The sequence below is a fragment of the Equus przewalskii genome, chromosome 10, assembly GCF_037783145.1.
Source record: "Equus przewalskii isolate Varuska chromosome 10, EquPr2, whole genome shotgun sequence".
NCBI lineage: Eukaryota > Metazoa > Chordata > Mammalia > Perissodactyla > Equidae > Equus > Equus przewalskii.
Window position 1 is genome coordinate 12,179,019 of NC_091840.1, and position 25,439 is coordinate 12,204,457.

General features: G+C 40.4%; 1 protein-coding gene and 1 long non-coding RNA gene across 5 annotated transcripts; one reads left to right on the forward strand and one right to left on the reverse strand.

The window, feature by feature from the left end:
- On the reverse strand, window positions 1–19,081 carry PRKAR1A (protein kinase cAMP-dependent type I regulatory subunit alpha). Of its 3 annotated transcripts, none has more exons than XM_070561529.1 (12): window positions 18,481–18,866; window positions 18,092–18,247; window positions 15,048–15,221; window positions 10,154–10,324; window positions 9,021–9,112; window positions 8,749–8,810; window positions 7,597–7,643; window positions 6,738–6,896; window positions 5,419–5,479; window positions 3,902–4,023; window positions 2,846–2,927; window positions 1–2,492 (listed from the first exon to the last, which is right to left on the reverse strand). In XM_070561529.1, exons 3-12 carry the CDS (start codon window positions 15,213–15,215, stop codon window positions 2,320–2,322), a joined length of 1,137 nt encoding a protein of 378 aa, XP_070417630.1. In that variant the 5' UTR covers window positions 15,216–15,221; window positions 18,092–18,247; window positions 18,481–18,866; the 3' UTR covers window positions 1–2,319. The 3 variants fall into 3 exon arrangements, with proteins under 3 accessions (XP_070417630.1, XP_070417631.1, XP_008529711.1); XM_070561530.1 differs by having other exon boundaries at window positions 18,092–18,297; window positions 18,481–18,864; XM_008531489.2 differs by lacking the exon at window positions 18,092–18,247 and having other exon boundaries at window positions 18,481–19,081.
- On the forward strand, window positions 17,354–25,425 carry LOC139074011 (uncharacterized). Of its 2 annotated transcripts, XR_011523289.1 has the most exons (4): window positions 18,978–19,104; window positions 19,250–19,369; window positions 22,350–22,533; window positions 23,041–25,425. It is a non-coding gene; the product is annotated as an uncharacterized lncRNA (long non-coding RNA). The 2 variants fall into 2 exon arrangements; XR_011523290.1 differs by lacking the exons at window positions 18,978–19,104; window positions 19,250–19,369 and adding an exon at window positions 17,354–17,664.
- Window positions 25,426–25,439: the final 14 nt, after the last annotated feature.

The following is a 25,439-nucleotide window of genomic DNA, read 5'->3' on the forward strand; positions in this document are numbered from 1 at the left end:
TTTAAGAATTTAAATTAATTTTTTTTATTACTTGACCTACCGTTAAGACAATCTATAACAAAAAGAATAGAGTATATTAGCACACAGAGTATAATCAGACTAGTAACCAGGAAACAACACAAAATGGTCCTTTGGCCATCTATACTTTCTAGAGCAACAGATCTCAAAAATTCACTTACCAAGCCCAGAAATAATGACTTCTAAAGCTATGGATATCAACTCAGACAAATTACGCCAATCGTGATTTCTCACATATACTCAGATTGCACAAAGATAAAGCTTTAAATGTGGTAATTTTTAAATTTAGACTTAAAATTTCTTAGATTAAAAACTACAAAAGGGAGTAAACAGCAAGCCAAATGATTTAAGAGGAAAACTCATTTAGAAAGCATTATATGTATCTAAATATACAAGAACATGATTATATACATATATGAAACTGTGCAAATTTATGGCATTCTAAATAATTCATTTAGGTACAGTTTGGCATTTAAACAAAGATCAAATCAAGCTGTAAGCTAACGAGAACATAATTTTTATTTTTAACTTTTTAAATATAAAAAGGTAGCTAAACACAAAATACAGATCAGAAAACCTCATCTAATGTAGATTTTGAAAAATAAAAAATTTGTAATAAGGTGGCTTTCTATCCCACACTATAATGTAAATAAAACCTCTTTCCCAGATTTATACTTCAAAGTTAGTAACAACCTAAAAACTGTTCATATCTATGAAAAGAAAACCTACCATGACCAATTTAAATTGCCTGGGAAAGAGTAGGAGACGGGATTAATAATGAGAGCCAATTGCACACAGATGGAAAAATGCTTGCAGTCACTCCCAAGTATAACTCTACCTTATATATAAACCACAATGAAAAGAAAAGTGCCCAGATTATGGAACTGTGAAATTTTGCTTAAAAAAATAATAAAAATAAATGGTTGGGTATCATTGGTGCACATGGAATAATGTAACACATAAGGTTGATAAGGCTGGAAAATACTGAAATACAGTTAAGACTCAAAACACAAGTTTACTTTAAAAAAACAAAAAAGTTTGCCAGAGAAATAAATGCTTGATAGGAAAGCGGAACTTTCAGCAGGATGGCCTTTTAGACCAATTTGAAACAACACAGACACATCCTACCCTACCTCCTGCAGCACACCGTAAGTTCTAGCTGATGTACAAAGGAGGGAAAAAAGTTAAACCGAAGTAAAAAAAAAAAAAAAACCCTCAAATCTCATGCCCCAATGAATTTAGTGGGGCAAAGTTCCCAACACTGAACTTTGTCCACCGGGCATTTCTCCCTTTAGCAACATCACCTCCATCTTTCTGTTAGGACATTTGTTCCATCTATTCTATCTATCCCCAGCACATCCAATCTCCTTGATCAGTATTTAATGAGCACAGATTATCCTGCAGTCAACTGAAAGATGCACATTAACCAAAAGCTCCAAGTTAACAATCAAGAGTGTACACCTCAAATTCTCGTTCTCAATTCAGCATCTATAGTCAATATTTGGCACTAGCTGGATAAATAAAGGTCTACTCAGAATTTGTGAGCTGAGGCAGATGCAGTTAAATCATAATCCAATATTTGCAGCCTATGATTTTGGTTTCAAAAGGCAGGTGTAGATAGCCACACCTAAACATTATTTTAGAATTGGAGAGGGAACATTAACAACATGATATAAACAAAACCAGGCAAATTTGCTCAACAATTCTAGTTGAAAAGAAAAAACTGAACAGATCATATCCACCTGATAATTAGCAAAAATGGGCATTTTTCCACCTTTCAACTAGTTTAAACACAGGCAGATGTCTTTCTACTATACTAAGATTTTTCTACATCCATTTTTTTCTAATCCTTAGAGCTTAATGAGAAACCATTTATTCTATAAAGAAATACAGCACATATGGCCACAGTCTGAAATATGCTTATGATAACTGGGAAATTATGTCACTTAAGAAAAATCTTGCACTGTTACATCATTACTCTATGGTAATTCGTTTGGTGCAGGGATCTGCCCTCACCAAAAAGCATGGCACGCATGGCCCTGGCTGAACACTAACACTGCACAAAGAGAAGCAGTAACAGCAAAGTCTCCAGAGAACTCTTTCTATTTATTTAACTGTGTATGAGCATTTAGTTAATGCTCCAAATTAAAAACGGTGCAATAAAAGCAACTTTTAATATAAACAGACAAGAAGCTGCGATGCCAGTGGCCACGTGGCGCTGCAAATAGAGAAAATAAAGCAGTCTGCATGAGTGAAGCATGGACTGGGGAGAGGAGAAAGGGGAGGCACAGGAGGCAGACTTTAGACAGACAGTGACACGAAACTGTTGTACTGCTGGATGTTTCGTTTGAGGATATCTGAGCACGGGCCAAGAACACGTTCAAATCTAGGTCGGTCCAGCTTAACACACTTCAAAGGGCCACGAGCGACCACCGTGGCAGCACGAGGACGATTCATCAGTAGTGCAATTTCACCTGGAGAAGGGAAAGGAGAAGGGTAAGAGTTGGCTAACTCTGTGGGAAACGCTGTCTTGGAGGCGCCCTCCTGAGAAAAAAAGAGAACATAAGTCTTGATTCCTCTTAACAACTTAGTACAGGCCAATCACATCTACACTTCGGAAGAAACAACAACTCAGATATGAGACAATCAATAACTTAATTATTAACCGAGTAGAGGTCAAAATCTCACACTATTTCTCTGAGAGCCAAAAATGATGGCAATTAAAAAACAAAATTCAGAAGAAAAGACAAAATTATGGAAGACGACAATATCTCACAGAGATGTGACTTAAAGCAACTATGTATTTACTGTGAGGAAATCCACATACCAAAGTAATCAGAAGGCCCCAATCTTCCCACTTCAACAAACTCTTCATTTTCTGACCGACGCTGCAGCACAGCAGCAGAACCCTATGATAAAATCAGCAAAAAACTAATAAATAAATACTTTCAAATCCAGGGATGGCATTTTAAATATCCTATGCAATTTTAGCTACTTTGCAAAAAAAAAAAGTATTCGGCAGTTATTTCAAATCCTCTGTGTCCATATGACAAAAGGTGACTGAAACGAGTCACTACATGAGCTTCGATTCCTATTTACCCAGCAGCCCATTATGGGTTCTTCTCATCAAGCCAAGGTACTTAAAGAGTTCAGACTCGTCAAACTTCAGCTGGAGAGCCAAATCCAAGCTCACTGCCTTGTTTTTGTAAATAAAATCCTATAGGAACAACACACTATTTACACACTGTCTATGGCTGCTTTTGTACTATGACCACAGAAGTGAGTCTTCAGCACAGAAACCCTACAGCTCATAAAGCCTAAATAACTTACCATCTGGCCCTTTACAGAAAGAGTCCCATGATCCCCGGTTTAAATAAAACCAATTAGCATCTACTGAGCCTCATTCACAAAAAATCTGCTATTTGAGTCTGCATAGCAGATAAAAGTATCTGCTATATATTTCCATAGACTGTGAAAATATAAAACATAGTAACTTTTAGAATTTAAATAATCACCTTTGGTCCTGTTTGCCAAACAGCCTAAAACACATGATTTTAACAAGGATGGTGCAGAACCATAATAGTTTGTTATGCTAAATGGTTGAGTTTTGTCTGGCTTGCATGATAAGGATTAATTTTAATTAATTTGAGTAGGTCAAAATTTGGCTTTTATTTCATGAATAGCCCTTCCAGAATTCAGACTCAAACTCATTTAAAATGTGGTGGCCTGGCAAAAAACCAAACAACAGTATTTCAAAGTGAAACACAATTTTTAAATAAAACTGTCACATATTTTTAAAAACTAAAGCTATACATCAGAATTACCCCCTTTTTCTCTCTTACAATGTACAACTTTTTAAAGTATCAAATGCAGAGTTCTTTACCTCTAAAATAATGAAGAACTCATCCCCTGGTTCTCCCTGCACCACAATCTTCTGCCCATCTTCAAACTGGACCGGTTCCAATGCATCGGCTACCGTGAGACGTTCCCACTTGTCCAGAGATTCTGGAAGGCAAGAATCAAAAGAATTTCTCTACATTATTTGGTGTTGCTAAAAATGCCAAAACAAAAAGTATAAAGACAGTCAACCAACTAGCCATGCCAATTCAATACTCTAGCAGTGTCTCAGATTAAACACGGCACCTTTCTTCAATTACCTCTAGTCTCAGCAAGATCCTCCTACTATCCACGATAACCCTTTGATCCTCACTTCAGTAGCCCAGTGGCCAGGTTAATTTATACCAACTGTACCCAACGGTAAACGAATAAAAAAATGCAATTGTTAAGTAGTCCTAAAGACTATCATCAATGCAAATCAAACCTACAATTACAGGGCCCAAAAGTAACAGTGTCACCATCCATATTATTCCAGAGGTTCGGAGAAATAACTGATCTATGAATGGAATTTATTTATGAAACCCACAAGAGGAATAGAAAATAACTTTTGTTCCCAAACGTCAAATGAGCACCCAAGACACTAAACAAAAGTAACCATTTTAGAGAAAGGACAAATAAAGGGGGAAAAGTCAATTCACTAAAACAAAACAATGGCAGAAGACTATTATCTTATAAAAATTGCCATTTCTGGGGCCGGCCCCATGGCCGAGTGGTTAAGTTCATGCGCTCCGCTGCAGGCGGCCCAGTGTTTCGTCAGTTCGAATCCTGGGTGCGTACATGGCACCGCTCATGGAGTCACACCGAGGTGGCATCCCACATGCCACAACTAGAAGAACCCACAACTAAGAATATACAACTATGTACCGGGGGACTTTGGGGAGAAAAAGGGAAAAAATAAAATCTTAAAAAAAAAAAATTGCCATTTCCCCTCCCAATGAAGAACAGGTTGTAACAATGTCTCTAACTCCACATAATAAAACATACAGAAATATCTCCAATTAATCTGCTTTGTTCTAAATTTCAAAAAACTTGTGGCATTTTTTCAGAGGAAGCAGCAAATGACACCTGATCTTTCTACAGAGGAAATGCACTCCCGGAAATACTCATTTTCATAAACCAATAAACTCACTGATGGAGCAAGAAAGACAGAAGTCACAGGGTGAATAACTGTGACTGTCCATAGTCAAAAGAAGGACACTTCTAGCCTTTCACTCTCTCCAGGAGGAATGAATAGCACATGATTCCAGAAAGCTTTTCCCCGGTCCAATCATTTCTAATTAAGACATCTGTCATATACTAGGCAAATTCAACACACTTGAAAATTATTTCTAACTTAGTCAAATTTCAACTCTATCAAATAAAAAGTCCATGTGTTTTCACTACTGTTAACAAAAAGACGATGAGGTGATAACTAGAGCAGTTTTTATGAAATACAATAGAGTTTCCTTAACTATCGCTAACACTTCAATTTAACAATTCTCCATGCAGTTTTCCAAAACTTACCTAAAATAGACACTTTACTAAGAAACTCCTCATACATCTTCCGCTTTCTCAGTGTGCTTCCCTAAAAATGAAAAAAGTAACAAAAGTCATCTCTCAAAAATGTGTACTTATCACATAATGTTGTGAAATAATAAATATTAAGTTTCAAGTAAATAAAAAAAAGAGAAGTCAAAGCTTGCTGCTGCTTCTTAATATGTGATTACTTTTCTTCATTTGAAGATGGTAAGGCCCTCTCTTCAGCTCAATAAAAAGCTCTTACCAACTCCTAAAAGGAATACAAGGTATATGGCCAAAGAAGGGTCCTAGCACCAATTAGTGAAATGTCAAATAAGCAAATGATCAGTTCTCAAAAAAAAAAAAAAAAAACCCAGTAATATATATGTGATTATAGCTGAATATGTATTTCCAGCTGAATATTTTTCCAGCCTGGGGTCCTGCCCCACCACCCCAATCCTCCACTAAAGAAATATAACTGCTACCACAAGACCCAAAAATAAAAACAAAAAAAGTGCCAAAGCCCCAAACTTAACCAAGTTGTCATATCCACAAAGTTAATTAAATATATACGGGGGAAAGAGAGGGGGAAACACACAGTCCTCTATAGTAAACATGCCTTACAAAGTAAACTGCCTTGGCAATTTATATACTTATAAATATTTTTATACATACATGCATACACACACCCCCCCAAATACAGAAAATTTTCAAAGTACATCCAACTGCGTAGTATCAAATCACCAGACATGCACTGCAAAAATTTAAGAAAATCATTCAAGATGACTAATGCCATTAGCTGGAACGTAAACATCCAAAGCTACTCTATAAATCTGTCACAAAGTTCTCAAAAAGTCTGACTTTAAGAGCAGAATGTTCCAATGGTTTTATTATTTTGTTTATTCGTTTACTGGGAGGGGACATGACATGTGCATCACTGATAACTCACTTTCAGTTTAGGGAAGCTGCTTCTGAATGGCCTTAAATAACTTTATGCACTTAGAAGCAGTACCTATCAGACTATCTGTGATGTGCAACAATTAGGTAAGTGAAGATGTGCCTATGAGCAAATGGAGAGACTGCCAAATATGAGCTGACCATTACATACAGGCCACATTTGTTTCCCACCTTATTTCTGGCCAAATCTTTGTTCTAAAAGATCACTATCTCAAATGGTATAATAAAATGTGCTACACTGGACTTAATGGAAAGCATTCAATCACTAAAAGCAAGAAATATTATCATTTTAATTTGGTGCTGTTCTTCAAACATTAGCATTACAGACTGGAATTCCAAATCACACTCCAAAAACCATGGTGTCTTACCATAAGGATTCTTCTATAGCTGTCTCGGTCGATGCCCCACAATTTCACATTTGTCTTTGCCTTGACAGTGGCTGCCCTCGGTGTTCCATAAATCAAAGCAAGTTCTCCAAAGCTCCCTCCTTCCCCAACACTGGTTGCCCATTCATTATTGACATAGACCTAAAATGCAAGTGACATAAGAGAATTGGTTTTTTCTACATACACAAATACGTGTATTAAAAACCCTCAAACATTTTTAAAGGGTCAGAATCCTGAACTTTGTTTAAAAACATAGAATCTATTACGTTTTCAGTACACTGCAAAATAGCTGACTTCTGACAATGAGTTAATTAAGTTCAGAGTGTCTGTGATTTACCTGGTTTAATATCTGATAAGAAAAAGGTACTCTGTAAGGATGATCAGGGCAAAAAGGGTGAACTAAGCATTAACAACAACCATATACATTTACAGAGCACTGTGCTAAGCATTTTACCTGCATAAGACACTGAGTTTCCTAATAATCCTATGAGAACAATGCTATTATTATCCCCATTTCATTTGTAAACAAAACTTACAGCATCAAGAAAGCTGTACCAAGTCTCATAGCTAATGGTTGGGTCAAGACTCTCCCTCACATCTGTTTTACTCCACAGCATACATGCACACCTTAATCACTACTCCAGCAAAAGTTTTTAACAATATGTATGGCTAAAGAAATTACTTTTAAAAAGTTTCCGTCATTAAAATATCTGGCAAAAGGTGGTAATGGAATTTGACATACAAGGGCTCTGATAGCCCTTCAGAAACTCTTAGAAATAATAAATATCAGTACACTGACTTTTAAAATTATCAACATATTTCTGCTATTATTAAATCTTACATCCATCTCCCCTTGATCAATCACATAGAAGTTATCTCCTTCATCACCTAAAAGAGAGGAGAGTAAAAAAAGTTAGAAGCATATTAATAAAATTAACACAAATCAAAACTACCAAAAGAATGTAAAATAATAAACTTATTTTATAGAAGTGCTGTGAGGGAAGAATATGTTATAAATTAACATAATCTTTCAGAAAAAAAATCCCGCAATATATTTTGAAAGTCATCAGACTGATCAATTTTTTAGTCATCTCATAGTGAAGAATACCTCTGAAAAACAAAACAAAGCCACATGTGTACAAGGTACTAACTGCTACATCACCTATAACACCAGACAAGAAACAACTCAAATAGTAAGCAACAAAGTATCAGACTGTCACTAAATAGAGGAATATATGGATCATGAAGACCCATGAAAATATCAAGAGTGAAGAAGGCAAAAAGGGGGGTTACCCAAAAGATTAGATCCACGTTAGTCTTCGTAGACAACAAGGTAAGAATCAGCAGAAGGCACAGAACCTCATAAATAGATGGGCTATACAATGAAGAATCTAAGTGCTTTGCTTATTTCCTACTTTATAAATGGTTAATAATCAATGTAAAAGATATACGAAATACACATGGTTCTCATATTACATACAATATTGAAAATAAAAACGCAGGAATTTCCTTTAAGAGTTACTATAAACAAAACTGTATTGATGTTAGGGACGTATTAGTCCCTTAGAGAGAGAGTACCTTTCAGCTCCAAGGATTTTACTTTAAAAAAAAAAAAGGAAAATCCAACAGTATAACAGAAGGAAAATGTAGGCTGAAAGAGGAAAACAAACCTCAATAAAAAAAAATCTGGGGCTGACCCCATGGCCCAGCAGTTAAGTTTGCACATTCTGCTTCGGCCCCCCAGGGTTCACCAGTTCGGATCCCGGGTGCAGAACTATGCACCGCTTGTCAAGCCACACTGTGGTAGGTGTCCCATATATAAAGTAGAGGAAGATGGGCATGGATGTTAGCTCAGGGCCAAAGTTCCTCAGCAAAAAAGAGGCGAACTGGCAGCAGGTGTTAGCTCAGGGCTAAACTTCCTCAAAAACAAAAAAAATCCTACAGTTTCCTCTCCCATAATAATACTGCATGCCAGAGAAGCAGCAGCCCTTACCTTGCTGAATGACAGTCTCTCCAGCAATAAAGGAAACAGGAAACATAGCATCAAAAATATCACTGCAAGGGAGAAAAGGGCCCGTGTTACATTTCATGAGCCTCTTTTACAGATTTCAAACATTTACCTTAGAATTAAAGCTCCCAGATTTTCAGTGTGGATCATCATCAGGTGAACGATTAGTCAGAGCCTTAAAACTTGCAACAACGATGAGACCAGATTGGGACCACGGCCATACTGGAAAAACAGTATAACACAGAACCGGTACCTACCTCCTCTCATTATCATCAAGATGTGAAAACAGTACATTCTTTTCAATGGCTTTGGCTAAAGCAGCCATTGTCTTATAATCTTTTGGTATAACCTGGAAAAGAACAGAAGATCAAATGACAATCCATAAACCAAAAACATTTCATGTTTGGAATCTGCAATTCAATTAAATGTCAAGTTACATTAATGTATTTAAACAAAACTGCTTTGAGTTAAATATTTTCAACACAACACACTTGTACTATCTTTGATCTACAAAGAACTCAACAAATATTGACTGACTAATCCCTTTGCCTACAACCAGGCCTGTATTTAAAGGCTGGTATTCGATTCCTAGTCAACAACTAAAGAAGTAAATCAAAAACACCTTGACCAAGGTCATTATTCTGAAGCAAAACTAAGCATTTTATGACAGTCATTTTTAATCTTTATTCTTTTTTATTTTTTTGGCAGAGAAGGATTTGCCCTGAAGTAACATCTGTTGCCAATTTTCCTTTTTTTTTCTCCTTTTGTCCCCAAAGCCCCTGAGTGCATGGTTGTATATCTTAGTTGTAAGTCCTTCCAGTTCTTCTGTGTGAGCCACCACCATAGCATGGCAACTGCCAGAAGGGTGGTGTGGCTCCATGACCAGGAAGTGAACCCAGGCCCTGAACTTTAACCACTAGACCATCAGGGCTGGCCCAACAAGCCCTTTGCCGGGACAATTCTCTTCCCCCTCAGGCTAAGAGCATAATTCAAAATGGCAAGCTGGTTCTAAGGAAGAGCCAATTAGGATGAATGAAGTTTATAGGATTAAATGTTAAAAGCTACAACGTGAATTACAGGATGTCAAAAAATCGACACTATGATTCAAGAGAAAAAGGAGTACCGCCTGCTTCTTCTACTGCAAAACAACAACATGGAAAAGAAAACCCCCAAATGCAATTATGCACTGTTTTATACTCACTATTAAGTTACTTCCTCTGATGGCATGTTACTACAGAAACCTGCTCCCTGGTACCCAAGAACTGTACAGGACGGAGTCTGAGCCATCCTGTTTGTGTTATCATTCAAAACAGTGCATGCACTCATCCAAGGCGACGAGATGACTACCGCATGAGTCCCGAAAACATTTCCCCAGTGTTTAGATACCAACCTTTCTAACGTAGGATGCAGCATCTTCCTCCGTGTAGACTTCAGCACTGATAGCACCTCGTCGCCTCCGGCCCTTAACCACTGGGTTGGGTGGAGGAGGAGAGATTTCATCCTCCCTTGAGTCTGCACGGGTGCCTGCTTTCTGCAGATTCTGAATCTGTTTTGCCTCCTCCTGAAAAAATTATAGGTTTACAAAATGAGCTCCCTCAGCATCTAAAGTTGGTATTCTCATATTCCAATGACAGTCCATCTCAGTCACTTCACATCTCTTCCTCTATTACCAATGTAAAAGTTAAGAGGAAAAGGCCAATTCCAAACAGGAAAAAATGGGAGAAACAAATTTGCAAAGAAACACTCTGAAGGATGGTAACAGATAATAGATATTACACTTATTAATGAACAAAAACCATTAGTACAAGGACACATAACATGCAAGTAAAAAATCAGATACTCAATATAATAATATATGGAAAACAATTTACATTGCACACAACAGTAATAAACTGCAAAATAGAATCCTGGGGACTGAGATTTTTTTGTATGCTGTTACAGACAGCATGAGACTCTCTGCTCCCCAAAAGAAGGTGATTTAGGAATAACCACTCAGGCACAGCAGAGAGCTTCAAGAATGTCTGGACTACTGGGCTATTTCATTAATCGAGGAAATATTCTCTGGATCTGCCACGCCAAGCCTACCCTAAGCAAGGAGAATATGAAAACCAACAGGAGAGAGTCCCGAGCCTGTGCAATTCATACTCTAGCTGGAGTCTCAGACATAAATAATGAAACAATGTGACAGTCACCAAGAATTCAAATAAGTTCAGATCTGACAATACTTCTCCCAGCAGACCTAAAAGTATTCTTTATTACTATCAGGGTTGACACTTCAAGTTAAAACAAGAAAAACTTTATCTGCTTTTAAAAACTTATTAAACCAATTCTATAAAAACTGAATGAACATTTTAACATTCTTATTTTTCAGATCTAGGGCCTTAAAAAGAAATTCCTCTCAGGTCTGCAGTAAAAAACGAGTTGTTATGCCCAATGTAAAACAAGGAGGAAAAAAACAAGAACATGTTATCTACTACTTTCTCATTCATGTGATTCATTCTCCATTATTTTTCTAAACCATCTTTCAAATCTAAACAAATTTTTAGCATTTACTGATTATTTCAGAAAGTTTTTTGATAAAAAATTAAAGAGATGCCTACTTTTTCTCCTGCATGGTACTCAGCTTGGCTTTTGGCATCAAGACAAATAAAAGAACTATATATATGTAGCAAGAAAAGTCTAAAGCGATAACCATCAAGGTATTAGAAGTATTATTTCTATTAGTAGAACCATGCCTGATTTTTTTTTCTTTTTTGGAGGGAGGGGTTGGCTTTATTTTCCTCATTTCTCTGGATTTGCTCATTTTCAACTAAGAAAAAAACACAATAAAAAATATAACAAAAAAACCTTTAATATATTTGTATATTTAATTACAAATGAATTTACCTCGGCTGAATAATCTAGTAATTCTACTTCCAGGAATTTATTCTAAGATGTGCATATAGGTAAAATTACCTATATACAACGTTATTCATAACATATCATTGTTTTTAATAGTAAAACACTGGAAGCAATCAAAATGGTGATTAAATAAATTACAGCATAGCAATACAACGGAACGCCATGCACATACTGGAAAAGACCAGAAAGCTCTTTGCTATATGAATTTGCCTGTAAATTTCCATACATTATCTGTAGAATACAGCCTGCATTCAAGGAACAGGAGGAGTGGGAAGAAAACTTTTTATTGTTATACCTTTTTGTACCTGCAGAATTTTGAAGCATGTGCAAATTTGTAACCAATTTAAAATATATATATATTTTTTAGAAAATGCACTAATTTTCATTCTAGTAATTCCAATAATGAGTAAGGTTTTCCCACTCCATATTAACACAGAACTTTAAAACTGAAGACTCCTCAAAGTTCGAAGTTTAAGAGCACAAATGAAAACACAAATTCTACCCCCAAACTTGTCACTGGCATTTCACAAAAATTTCAAAAGAAATTCACAAATGACATCGCATTTAGAACTGTATTCTATCCAACTAAATTTTTAAGATAATTTTGAAGTACCAAAAGCATTTCAATTTTAACAATGTTTCATGGGTTCTGGTCTTTAACAGCAAACAGATATAACCTAATCTTAACAACTCAGAGCCATTATTGAGATCATGGATTTCTAATATGTATTATGATACATTTTTTAATCCTTTTTCTTGCTATTGTCATTCTGCTGTCAGTCTCCTCCCTCTTAGTTCTCTCACTCATTAAAACAAAAACCAAAAAAAAACGAAAACCCCTCCCAGTCTACTTACTGTTTAACAGCATTATGTTCTAGAGTTTTAAGTTCAGATTCTGTCCCCCTCACTTACTTAACATGTTTCCAACAATTACTTGTTCCCTCCCTGCCCTTATTCCACTCTTCCCTCTAGGCTAAGTAAACTTCCCACCCCAGTGACTTGGGGCTTGGCCATATGACCTGCTTTGGCCACGGAACCTAAATGGACACTCCATACTATGTCTGCTTGTATGGTTTGGCTCTGTCCGCCTTGAGCACCTGATCCTTCCCTGCCTTGAGAACAGCATGGTGCACATAGTGCCTACTCCTTCCACTCAGCCCCAGAACAAGTCATATGGAGTCAAGAAGACAAGACGGGCTGAGGCCAGAAGAGCCTCCAATGACTGAGGAATAAGGCTTTTGTAGCAAGCCACTGAAATTTGGGGGTGGTATGCTGCTGCGACACAGGCTAACTACACTCCATGACTACAGTCGAGTTCCTTAAGTTCTCTTAGTTTTACCTGCTACCTCTGTAAAATGGTGGTCATCACCTACCTCACACATTTGAAATAACGAGAATGTATATATGTAAAGTGCTTCACACAGTACCTGCACACAAGAGACACTCAATAGTCGTAGCTATTAAAATTCCTCTGATCTATCAGACAGGCAAGGTTCTAATAAATACATGCGTAAAAGATGACTCAAATACCAAATGACAGTCTGAAGTAAAATGCAGAAGCTTTCAAGGACTGACTGTGAGAGGTTTTTTTGGCATATTTCTTACTGAGTAGTTGAGGGTACCAGAAACATGAACCTTGGTTAACATAGGGAAGCAGGTGACAAGAACATGACCGCATATTTTCAGACATACAAACCTAATACCTCATGTAGAGAACAATGACCTGTTGAAAATCTAGTTACTTCAAAGTCCAGATATCTATAATCAACCCTGGCTAAAGGAATTACGCAAGTGAACAAAGACCTCTGAATTACAGGAAAAAGTGTGTTAAACTGTGATGTTTATTAAGAGGTAAAGAAGCCAACGCACATTAAATCTAAAAATCCCATCTGCAAAGAAAGTTTGATTTCTTGCTTCCCCCCTCGGTTAGAGCACAGGCTCTGAAACCAGCACCACGCATGCAATGCTCCCTATAAAAAGAGACACACTTAATGTCTCACCAACTTCATCCCATCTGACGGCTTCTACTGATGTCCAAAGAGAAAGAGGGATCGCCTTACAATGACCCATTTCAGAACCAGATCTCCAGGAATGCACTTTATTTCAAAACAGGGAATGCCCACAGCAGCCTGGCTCTACAATATTTCACTAACTATTTAGAATTGCTTAAATAAGACAAAACTGCACTTTCTACCACAATTCCAAGCCAGCAAGGCTACATTCATAGGGACTGGTTAGTCTTTAGTTGTTTGTTGTTGCTGTTTTTAATTATTCTAATCAAGGTACTAAACATCAATTTTAACAAACAGCTTTTCAAAAACACAGTAGAAAATGCTTGATCAATGAGCCACCCCAACATTTTTTAAATCTTAGTATAAACAGATTGTTACTAATAAATTATGCTGATTAAGAAACTGTCCAAACCAGTGTGATATATTACAAATATTTCTATTACATAATTAGATAATTAATGATCATACACCTAAGAAAGGCCCCCTGTTGGTTTAGAATCATTATGAACCAATCAAACTTCAATATACATAAGAAAATCTGTAAATTTATCTCACTGACTTACAGAAGCAAATCAAACTACTCAAAACATTTACCAATCCAGACTTTCTCCTTCACCATTTCCTGAGGGAAATTAACTGAAACAGCATCCTTGACGCAAACAGCATTTTGCTTAGAAAAGCGTATGCCACTGCTTAGGCCACACATACACGCAATGAGGATGAACAACAAAGAATAAAAACTGGATTAATTTTTTTCAGGAGGAAACAAGTCCTGACCAAAACTGTACATAAAGCAAAATCCTGACAAGGATCAATCTTGATATCTCTGCCCAGAGTGGATTCATCTGAGACACATCCTCCAGGAAAACAGACATTACTAACTCAGAACTTCTGACCTATCCGTCACAAGCTAGACTCAAATGGCTCACTACATTGGTTTTAAAAGGTGGGATAAGGCTTACAAAGTTTACTGTCTTTGTTGAAGAGAAAAGCATTAACTGCTTTCCAGTACTGCAGAATTTCTCATTTGATAGAACTGCTACACTACTTCTGATCAATTGTACCTAGTCAGTTATCTTATCTAGTCAGTTTTATCTATTAATTAAAACAGTTATAAGGAACCATGTTTACAAACTCTCCGTTAGCCAAGAAACTCAGCATACACATCCGTTTTCTGATAAATTCTACTGACCACAAAGTTAAAAATTACTACAAATGCCTTAACTGCATTTCTTTTTTGAAATTCTATTCTAGACGTCTTACTTGGTCAGAATTCCTTTTCTTTCAAAAGACACAAATTAGCAACACTCTACAGCATTACATTTAACAACAGTCAGGGTCACCTCATCATCTCCCCACGTTTATTTTTACCTTCTCCAGCCTCTCAAAGTACTCCCTGAGGAACGCCATGGGTCTCTCGGGTCGCGCAGTGCACAGCTGCACAATAGAATCCTTGAGCAGCGCCTGAATGTTGTGCTTCTGGACATAGAGCTCACACTCCCGGAGGCTGCGCTCCTCCTCAGTGCTGCCAGACGCCATGGTGCTCTACGAGGGAAAAACATATGCCTGAGAAAGCTATTTATGAACAGAAAATGCCAATTTGGTCTTTGACTTAACAAATTCACAACGATTTTCTTCTCTAAGTAGATTTTTTTTAAATAAGGACATAGGGCCTAGGGAATAAAATATGTAGAGAAATAGCATTCTTCCAAAGAAGTGTTTCATTTAGCTCCGGCTGAAGGATCTAGGTTCTGCAGGCAGCAACAGGGAGAGGCAATAACCTCAGCTCCTGGGAGGAAGTAGGAGCCACTATCCCCTGCAGAGGCGGGCTGCTGAGGAGTCAGGCCCTTGAGGGAATTTCATTCAGTTCTGCCCCTGCAAAAGAAATCACGATGACGTGGGAAGTGTGTAAATGGTAAATAGGACAGAGAATTACAAGGGCACACAAGTGCTCTAAGTGAAAGCAAGTGAGCACAACAAAGAACATCTGACGTTCCCTATCTGTAACTCCTACCCCAGGGGAGTGTTCTCCAGTCTCCCAGCAAACCACTGAAGCAAAGGATCTGCTTAGCCAACTACTAGCATAATCAAAAATTTTGAAAACACATAAGGAACCTCAGATAAGTTTTAAAAGCAATCTTTTATTCCAGATTCCAGCCCTAAATGATAACACACTTACCCACTGGTAAGAGGGAAAATCCTTAAAAGAAAACAAAAACAAAAACCCTTGCCAAGTAAATGATAAAAGATTTGGAGAGGAAAATGTCACAGCATTTTCTTCATCTGGACAGGAAAATGTTAAAACATTAAGTTTTAAACTTACATGACGATTCAATAGATAAACTGCATTTAATGAATTTTAGAGGGTTCAAACTACCTTCCAGTGAAGCAAAATAAATAGATATATAGTAATGAGAGGCTAACCGTACCCTGGAATTTAAAGTTTAGTAATTTAACGACAGAGTCACAAACTGTTTTCCTTCCAACTCCTAATTCCTGTACTAAGCAATTACGATTAGAAGATAAAATCTCTTCAAATCGAGGTGCCCTCCACTCTGCAAATGAATTCAATACTAATCCGACTTTTCAGAACACAATGCACACAAAACCGAAGTGAAACTTTCAATTTAAAAGGGGAGAGAGAGAAATACCCGAGTAAGAGCTAGTGTGTTACACTGTTACTCATTTTGTTTTGACAACTTTCATGACAAAGGTCAATAACGAGTAGACTAATTAACAGACCGTGAGAAAGTGTGTAGCTCCCTGACACGCACATAAATTAGAGGCAGGGAGAAAGAATTATGCTGTTATTCCAGAAATAAACGCTCAAGAAAAAAGTTCATTAACTTTAGGATGCATTTCTATCAGCCACTTTTCCAAGTCAACCATATGAACTCAGAACCCACTTCAGTAGAATTTTCTGCATTTCAAATAACACGGAAGGCCCCCAAAAACACTAAGTCAGATCTTTTATGCTTCAAAACATTCAGACATATTTCAGGACTATCAATACATGTATTCAACTGATCAGAGAAATCATTCAAAGATCAGGTCTTTGGCTGATAAAAATGAGCAGTGGGTCGAAGAGATGAAACTGGTTTTCTGTCTTAAACGATGTCTTAAAAAGTCCAAAAAGACGACACTGGTAATAAAGTAGCATGTTAACGAAAATGCCTCAAGATTAATGCAGTCACTATATAAACCACTGAATAGCCAAATTTCATGGTCTTCATATTTTTAATCTAATGTACCTAGATTCTGTACTTGTAGTTTTTAAGAGCCCAATAATTTAGCTTCTTCCCCTCAAAATTATTCGACTACTTTAAGACTTCCAATGCATTGTTTCTACTCATAAGAAAACACTCAGATTCTTTCTCTCGGGAATTCAGTTGTGATAAAATTCAGTTTGAAAAGGATTACACGCGAGGAAATATTTAAAACACTGAGAAACTTGCTGATTCAGACCGCAGCCCCTCAGACCAGCCAGGAACATTTCCTTGCGGTCATCGTGAGGAAGCGTTAGCTTTCTATCCTCTGCTGAAAAGACCAATCTCTGGGGAATCCCCCGCGTAGTTCAGTCGTTTGGCATCGCACCTGCCCTGAGCGGGAGGGGTTAACAGGTACCGCATAATTTTCGAGATAAAGGACAAGAAAGTGCCCTTCACTTCGCTTATGCCACAATCAAGGCCACAAAATGAAGAAGGGAGGCCGATCCTTCATCCTACGCTAATCAGAAGGCCACAGTGGTGGCCACGGCCCCAGAGAGAAAAAAAAATCTGGAAAGGAGGTGAAAGGAGACAAAAGGAAATTTCTGAACCAGGCTAATAAGATCATCGTGGGGGCGAGATGGGGGGTGAGTAATCTCGGGAAGGAGAGGGAAGGCAGGCGATTGCTGGACATGATACGGAGGAGACAGCAGAGAGGAAAACAAAAACTGCTGGGTCTCAAGATCAGCCAGAAACGCTGGGGGAAGCGATGGCGGATTCCGGTAAAATCGAGCGGTCGTCCTTCAGAAAGAGGGGGAGGGCGAGCGAGGAGGCCGCGGCGCGCGGGGGCGGAGGCGGCGGGAGCGCGAAGGCCGAGCAGAGCGGCAGAGGGCCGGGGGCCCGGGCGCCGCGGAGTGGGGGAAGCGCGCAGCGGAGGAGGAGGGGGCGGGGCGGCCGGGAAGCCTCGAACCCGAGCGGACGCCCCGGCGGCCTGGGCCACCTCAGAGGTGCAGACTCGGGGCCGGGGGCGCGGCCGGGGGCGTGAGGCCTGCGGGGAGGCGCGGGCCGGGGCCAGGGAGGGGCAGGGGGTGCGGCCGTTCGCCTGCAGGTCGCTCCCCGTGGCGCCATCTTGGATCGGTCCAGCGCCTCCAAACGGGCGGCGGGGCGGCGAAGCTCGCCGCGCCGGGGCCCTCGGTCCACCCCACTCACCTGGGGACGGGCGGCGGCGGGCACGGGGCTTAGGGTCCGAGGCTGCGACCGGCTGAGCTCTTCCAGCGTTTCCCTCCCAGCTCAGCTCCACTCTGCGATAGCGGCTCCGCGGCGGCTCCACCGGAAACGACCTGGCCGCAGCCAATCAGCGCTCGGCTGCTGACGTCAATGCGCCTCGCTCTGGCCAGAGCCGTCGCCTTGGCAACCTTAAAGGCGCAGCCGCCGCAGTTCTTCCCCCGCCCCTCTTCCTCCTCGAATCTTTCTCCTCCTGCTCTTGTTTCCGCCTTACCTGGTCCCTTATCCGCAGCCCTTGCTTCAGTCCCGCCTCTTCTTTCCCCACTCTCTCCAGCCCGGTGCTTCCCTCCTTCTGTTCACCTGACCCTCCTTACCTGTTCCTCTCTGGATGCCTCAGGTCCCCTTTATTCTTCCTCTGCTCTTCGCTCGCTCTCCGCGCGGCTATCGAGAGCTCCCCTGTCTCCTCCGCTCCTCTCTCCTCCCCACTCTCACTCCTGGCTCGCTCGCCGCCTCTGCCTTTTCTCCCTCCCTTCAACCCCCACCCCCCACCCGTGCCGACCCACGTGGGGCGTCTCGGATGACAGGTGGGCGACTCCGCCCCGTGGCCCCTGCAAGGGGAGGACGCGGGGCCGGGGAGGGGAGATTCCTGCCGTTTCCAGACCCCGGAGGAGGCGGCGGCCCCGGCGGATCTGCGGCAGCTGCGCCGCGAGCCGAGAGCCGGCGGATGCCCGGGATGCGCACGCCCGGCTGTGCATCCTGTGCCCGGCCAGCGCCGCGCGGGCCTCTGCGCTCGGGCCCGCCATCCGGTCCAGGAAATCTGAGCCATGCCAAGTGTTTGCTTGGCAGACCGAGCTGCTCTCCCCTCCGGGGGTGCTGTCGTCAAAGGAGGCCACACGGTCCTTGTGGGCACAAGGCACGGGAAAGGATTTTGCAGGGTCCGAGAGAGGGCTCAGTCCTAGAACCTGAAATGCTCCCATCATCACGCCTGAGCCCTCATGGTGAGAAGTACAAAGCGTGCAGGTTGGCATAAACCCTTTGTGACCACACAAGAAATCTCAACTGCCCTCAAAAACTGCCCTGGTCAGGGATGACTGAGGGGAAAAAGGCGGCTTCTTTACTGCTTCAGCCATTTTTTTCCATCAGAGTATCTGCCGGTGGAGGAAGAAAGGGGAAGCAGTGGACAGTTTTAGGCATACAAAGTCGCTAAATGAAGAAAGGAGGACGGTATCCTTGTGTCTGGCTGGCATCTGCTGTACTTGCATGGTATATAGCTCTAGAGCTGTATGTGTAAAATACACAATGGATTTGGCACTTAATACAAAACATATATATACAATCTCAATAATTATGTATTGTTTCCAGGTTGAACTGGTAACATTTTGAATTTATTCGGTTAAATAGGATTAAAATTAATTTAGCGTTTGTTTTTTACTTTTTTAACATAGCTATTAGAAAAATTTTCGTGACATATATGGCTGGTGTTGTATTTCTCTTGGACAGCACTGCCCTAGGAGGCCCACTGCTCCCCTGAATCCACCAGTATGAGGGTCCTGCTCACCAGAGTGTTTCTTTTATTTAGTACTCGTTAGCCTCTGCTTTCTGAAAGTCAGAGGAAGTATAGGTAACATCAGAATCGCTGATTAGGCCCACAAGAGGAGAATGCAGAGGGTAGTTTCCCCTCCCACCAACTCCTCCCCAGGGATAGGAGGAATGGGGATTAAAGACAGAGCCTCTGTCATATAGGATTTCACCCCTCTCAGTACACAGGTCTAATAAACTGAACCCTAAGCTGGCAAGCAGGGGAAGGAATTCGATAGCACTGATTACGCCCGGTCGTGTTCTGAGAAGAAAACACTGCCGTCAGATAAATCTGAGTTTGGTTTCAGGCTCTGCCATCTCCGGTAATTGAGTTAATCTCCATGAGCCTCAGTTTCTTCAATCGTAAAAGGATAAGCAGGGCTCCGTTAAAATTAACTAGTAAAGATAATAATGACAAAGACCTATACAGTACTTATATGTTCCTGGCGCTGCTTGAAGTCCTTTTGACATGATAATTAGTTTAATCTCATAACTCTGTGGCATAAGTATTATTATTATTATTGTTATTGTTACAGAAGGAAAATGAGGCACGATGAGTTAAGTGATGTGCGCAAGGCTGCACAGTTAGTGTGGCTCACATCTAGGCAGTGATCTTTAATCACTCACTTTCCTATGCAGCATAGTATATATAAATAAAGTGCCCAACACCGTGTGGGATGCAATAAATAAATGTTTACTTCCCAAATCTCCCTCTTCCTAAAGAGCCACGCAAACTACAAAGTTAAGACTGAGTTGTACCGTGTCCAGCCATTAGTGTTACCTTCCTAAGGCAATCAAGACACTTGGAATAAGAAAACAAACTGGTGACATTGAGCCCAGTGCTTTGAATGACAGCTGTTTCCTTGCCTTAGCAAGGGTGTATGTCCCCATTCAGCTGCATTTAGGCGCCAGTCCAGCCACGGGCCTGTTTCCTGTGTCAGTCGCGCTCAGCCTTGTTCTAGCTGCCAAATCCTCATATGCTGGGGCTTTAAAAGACAAAAAGGGAAATGGGCAGGAGATAGTTGAGCCTGGGGAAGAGTTCACTGAGACAGCTGTTCTGAAAAACCAAACAGCCTCAGTGGTTTCCAAATGGTGTGAATGCTCTTTCACTATCACCCTGCGCTGTGAGAACAACAACTTGTAAATTACATTTCAGAAATGACATTTGTTCCACTGTCATTTCTGTGTGGCTTCTCCTTCTCCAGAGCCCTTCTGCCCTTGATTCCAAGGTCTATTGTCCTTTCCTTTGGCCTGTGTCCTTGAAAAGCTCAAGAAGTAGGTTTCTAGGATAGTGGGGTTGTAAGTAAATTTTTCTCCTTAAAACAAAATTCCTCAATTGCTGTTAACGATGTTTGTGAAACAATAGTAATCTTAAAGCAAAATAAACATCAGTGGTGCATTTAGGAAGCAGAAGTAGAACTAAGAGAGCCAATACATAAAAGGGAGGAATACTTTGGTGGCCCATTCTTAGTGTTTCTTATGCCTGAGGTTTCCGTTGGCTAAGGACAAATCCACATATTTCAGGTTTCCAGCGAGAGGCTTCTAGACCACCAGCACCTCTTTGTGATGTGCAATGGTGCTGAGTATTGATGCTTCCCCATGGAACCCAAGGCTGTGGTTTCAAACATAACCCAGTTCCAGCAAGCGTTGAAATGCCAAAAGTCTTCCTACTTTTTTCACTGGCAAATGCTTATCTAAACTGGGAATGAGTGTTTTCCTTGAGCATTAATTGAAACTATTAACCATGAAACAGAAGTGTGGCAATCTTGGGTCTAATAAAAATATCTTCATCCAAAATAGCGTATTTAAATCCAAATGTTCAACAGGAGAGATAGAGTTGTATTAGTCAGATTCTCCAGAGAAACAGAACCAACAGAATGTGTATCGAGAGAGGGAGAGAAAGATTTACTTTAAGGAATTGGCTTTCATCATTGTAGAAGCTGGCAAGACCAAAATCTGGAGGGCAGGCCGATAGGCTAGAGACCCAAGGAAGAGTAGATGTTGCAGCCTGGAGTCTGAAGGCAGTCTGGAGGCAGAACTCCTTCCTCAGGGAACCTCAATCTTTTCTGTTAAGGCCTTCAACTGATTGGATGAGGCCCACCCATTAGGAAGAGTACTTCACTCAAAATCTACTGATTTAAAAGTTAATTACATCCAAAAAGCACTTTCAACAACATCTAGATTACTGTCTGACTGAAAACTGGATATCAGAGCCTAGCCAAGTTGACACATAAAATTAATCATTACAAACAAGTCAAGCCCGGATATTTGTATGACTTGCCTCTAAATATTCTCCCTCTGATGTCAGTTTCCTATGCCTACACTATTTTTAACTAACGCTCACCTTAAATCAGTAGGTTATGGATTTCAGGCTTTAAAACACCAGCGACGGGTCTGTCACCCACACAGACGTTTTGAGTGTGTTGACTAAAATCAGGAACTTTGATTCTATCAAAATAACTAAGACAACAGATCTTGTTAGTGTAGCCCCCTGTTAGTATTTTACTGACCCTGTATCTATACCTCTTCCAAGAAATCTTAATTAAAAAAATTTTTTTGGGGGGGTGTCATATTCACCATTGGGAAGTTCATGCAAACAATGGGCTTTCTCCCCAGAAAATGTGCCCAAGCAGACACACATGTGATATTTATCATCTGATTTCAGGGGTCTCACAGATCCTGAAGCCCACCTCTTCATGGATCCCAGGTTCAGAAGCCTTTAAAAATGTTTCCTGAGCCTCCACACAGCAGATACCAGGAGCCGGGGATGCAGAGATGAATGAGTCATGGCCCTGCCCTCAGAAACTCACAGTCTTAGGAGGATGGCAAGAACATGGATGCTTCTACAGGTAGGCCAAACTATAGGGGGGAGGGAGGTTGAGGAGCACTGAAGGGGTAGGTAACCTGGCTTAGGAGGTCACAGAAGGCCACCCAGAAGAGGGGCTGGGACCAGTAGAACCCTGTCTGAGTCTTGCCTGGTCTTTCCAGTAAAGAAAACGGATGGGCAAGAGACAGCATGGCTCTTTAGAGAAAATATTTTTCAGGATTGCTGAAGGTTAAGATGAGCGATGGTGAGGTGAAGCTGGAGGAGTACCAATGGCCTGATGCAGAAGGGCTGTCTAAGCCTTAGGCTGGGGGTTGGCAGGGTTTTTTTCTGTAAAGGGCCAGAGAGTAAATGTTTTAGACTTTTTGGGTGATCTGGCCACTGTGGCAACTTCTCAACTTGGCCATTGCAGCACAAAACCAGCCATAGATAGTATGGACATGAATGGTGTGGATGTGTTCCCAAAACACTTTAGAAACACTGAAATTTGAAATTGATATTCTTTTTAAATTCATAGACCTTATTTTTTTAGCAGTTTTAGGTCTGCAAAAAACTGAGCAGAAAGTACGGAGAGTTCCCAGACACCACCTCACTCCTGCCTATCCTACATTTTCCTCTATTGTTATTGTGGTACATTTGTTGCAATTGATGAGCCAATATTACTGTACTGTTATTAACCAGGTGCATAGTTTACCTTAGGGTTCGCTCTTGGTATTTGACCTTCTACAGATTTTGAAAAATGTATAATGACAGGTATCATAGAGAATACTTTCATATAGAATAGTTTCAGTGCCCTAAAAACCCACTGTGTTCCACCGGCTTGTCCCCACTTCCTTCCCCAAGCTGCTGGCAACCACTGATCTTTTTACTCTCCCCATAGTTTTTTGCCTTTTCTAGAATGTCGTATAGTTGGAATCATACAGTACGTAGTCTTTTTATACTGGCTTCTTTCACCTGGTTTTACACATTTAAGATTCTTCCATGTCTTTTCATGACTTGATAGCTCATTTCGTTTTAGCACTGAATAATATTCCATTGTGTGGATGGACCACAGTTTTTTTTTCATCCATTCACCTACTGCAGGACGTCTTAGTTACTTCCAAGTTTTAGCAATTATGAATAAAGCTGCCATAAACGTGTGTGTGCCGATGTTTATGTGGAGCTAAGTTTTCAATTTCTTTGGGTAAATACCAAGCATCACGATTGCTAGATCATACAGTAAGAGTATGTTTAGTTTTGTAGAAAACTGTCTTCCAAAGTGGCTGTAGCATTTTGCACCCCCACCAGCAGTGAATGACACTTCCTGTTGCTCCACGTCATCACTAGCATTTGATGGTGTCAGTGTTTTCGATTTGAAGCATTCTATTACATGTTTAGTGATCTCTCATTGCTGTTTTAATTTGCAATGCCCTAATAGCCTATGACATTGAGGAACTTTTTATATGTTTTTTTTGCCACCTATACATCATCTGGATGAGATATCTGTTAAGATCTTTCGCCCATTTTTAGTTGGGTTGTTTATTTTCTTATTGTGTTTTAAGAGTCCCTTGTATATTTTGGATAAAGTTCATATAATTTTCGCATGTCACATTGCTTTGATTTTTTTCAACAATTTAAAAATATGAAAAATTATTCTTAACTTGTGGTTTGTACAAAAGCAGGTGGGAAGCCAGATTCAACCCACAGATCATAGCTTAACAACCACTGCCTTAAAATTTTGGATTTTTTTCCTTAGAGCCATCGGGGATTCATTGAATGGTCACATGCAAGGAGGAGACGTGACCAAGCACACACCTTATCCTCTGCCTATAATCAAGCAAAGACAGGAGTGGGGAGTGTGAGGGAGGCTGGAGCGGGACAATTGTTAGGAGTTTGTCACAATGATCCAGGTGAGGTGTGGTGATGGCTTAAACTAAAAAAGCTTTAATGCAGATGAATAGAGCTGGGCAGATTCAAGAAACATTAAGGAAACAGGAGTGACAGAACCTAGGGATTGATGTGGAGGATACTGAGGAGAGGGGACTGAAGGATAATACCTAGTTTTCTGACTCCAACAATGAATTAATGCTGCTGCTATTCACTGATGCAGAGAATACAGCAGGAGAGCAAGATAGGATGGTGCTGGGTTCAGTTTGGAACGTGCGAAGTTTGAGGACCCACGGGACATCCATGAGGAACTGTCCAGTTGCTTGCTGGTTGGAAGTTCAGGAGAGAGCTAAGGGCTTTGAAATCATTAGCTTATTAATTACAGAGCCACGGGAGTGAATGAAATCCCTTCCGGTAGAGGGTGTTGAGAGAGAAGAAAAGGGAAGAAGGAAGATGGCTGAGTGCAGAACCATGAGGAGGGCCAAGAATGAGAGGATAAAGGGAAGAAGGGAACAAAAGGAACATTTAGAAAGCAGACAGCAAGCCAGGAGAGAATGGGGGTCGTAGAAGCCAAGGAAGCAAGTGTTTTAAGGAGACAGATACAAGCAAGAGAAGGAGCGAGACATGAAGAGTTGGGGCAATTCACAGCCCAGGTGGGATCTGGAATCCAAGATGACACTTCTGATCTGTCATCAAAGGGGGAGATATGCTCAGAGGTGTTTCTCTGCATGGACTTATTAGCATTGACCAGCTAGCAAGAGATTAGAGAATAAATAATCACAAAGCTGCCAGGCTGCTTAATTTCGTTTGAAACTTGTATCAAAAGGCACAGGGAAAATATACAGAATGTTAAGGCTGCATTGTTTTCATTAACTGCTTTTCTACTCACATTGCATGAGTGAATCCTAAATAGTGTCCTTACCCAATCACTTCCACAGTGTGATTATGAGTGTTGTCCCCAGTTGACACATTCCGCAAGTCTGGTTCTCATGCCTTCCCAGAAGTTCTATGAGTTACCCAATATGCGTTCAATAAATTCCTTTTCTATTTAGATCATCTACGGTT

What these genes read in the sequence shown, in the direction of transcription:
- PRKAR1A (XM_008531489.2), bottom strand. Translation starts at nt 15,215, where the DNA reads ATGGCGTCTGGCAGCACTGAGGAGGAGCGCAGCCTCCGGGAGTGTGAG. An exon ending in ACTTTGAGAGGCTGGAGAAG is followed by an intron (nt 10,325 to 15,047) that starts GTAAAAATAAAC and finishes TAATTTTTTCAG; the next exon opens with GAGGAGGCAAAACAGATTCA. An exon ending in CTGCATCCTACGTTAGAAAG is followed by an intron (nt 9,113 to 10,153) that starts GTTGGTATCTAA and finishes GTTCTTTTCCAG; the next exon opens with GTTATACCAAAAGATTATAA.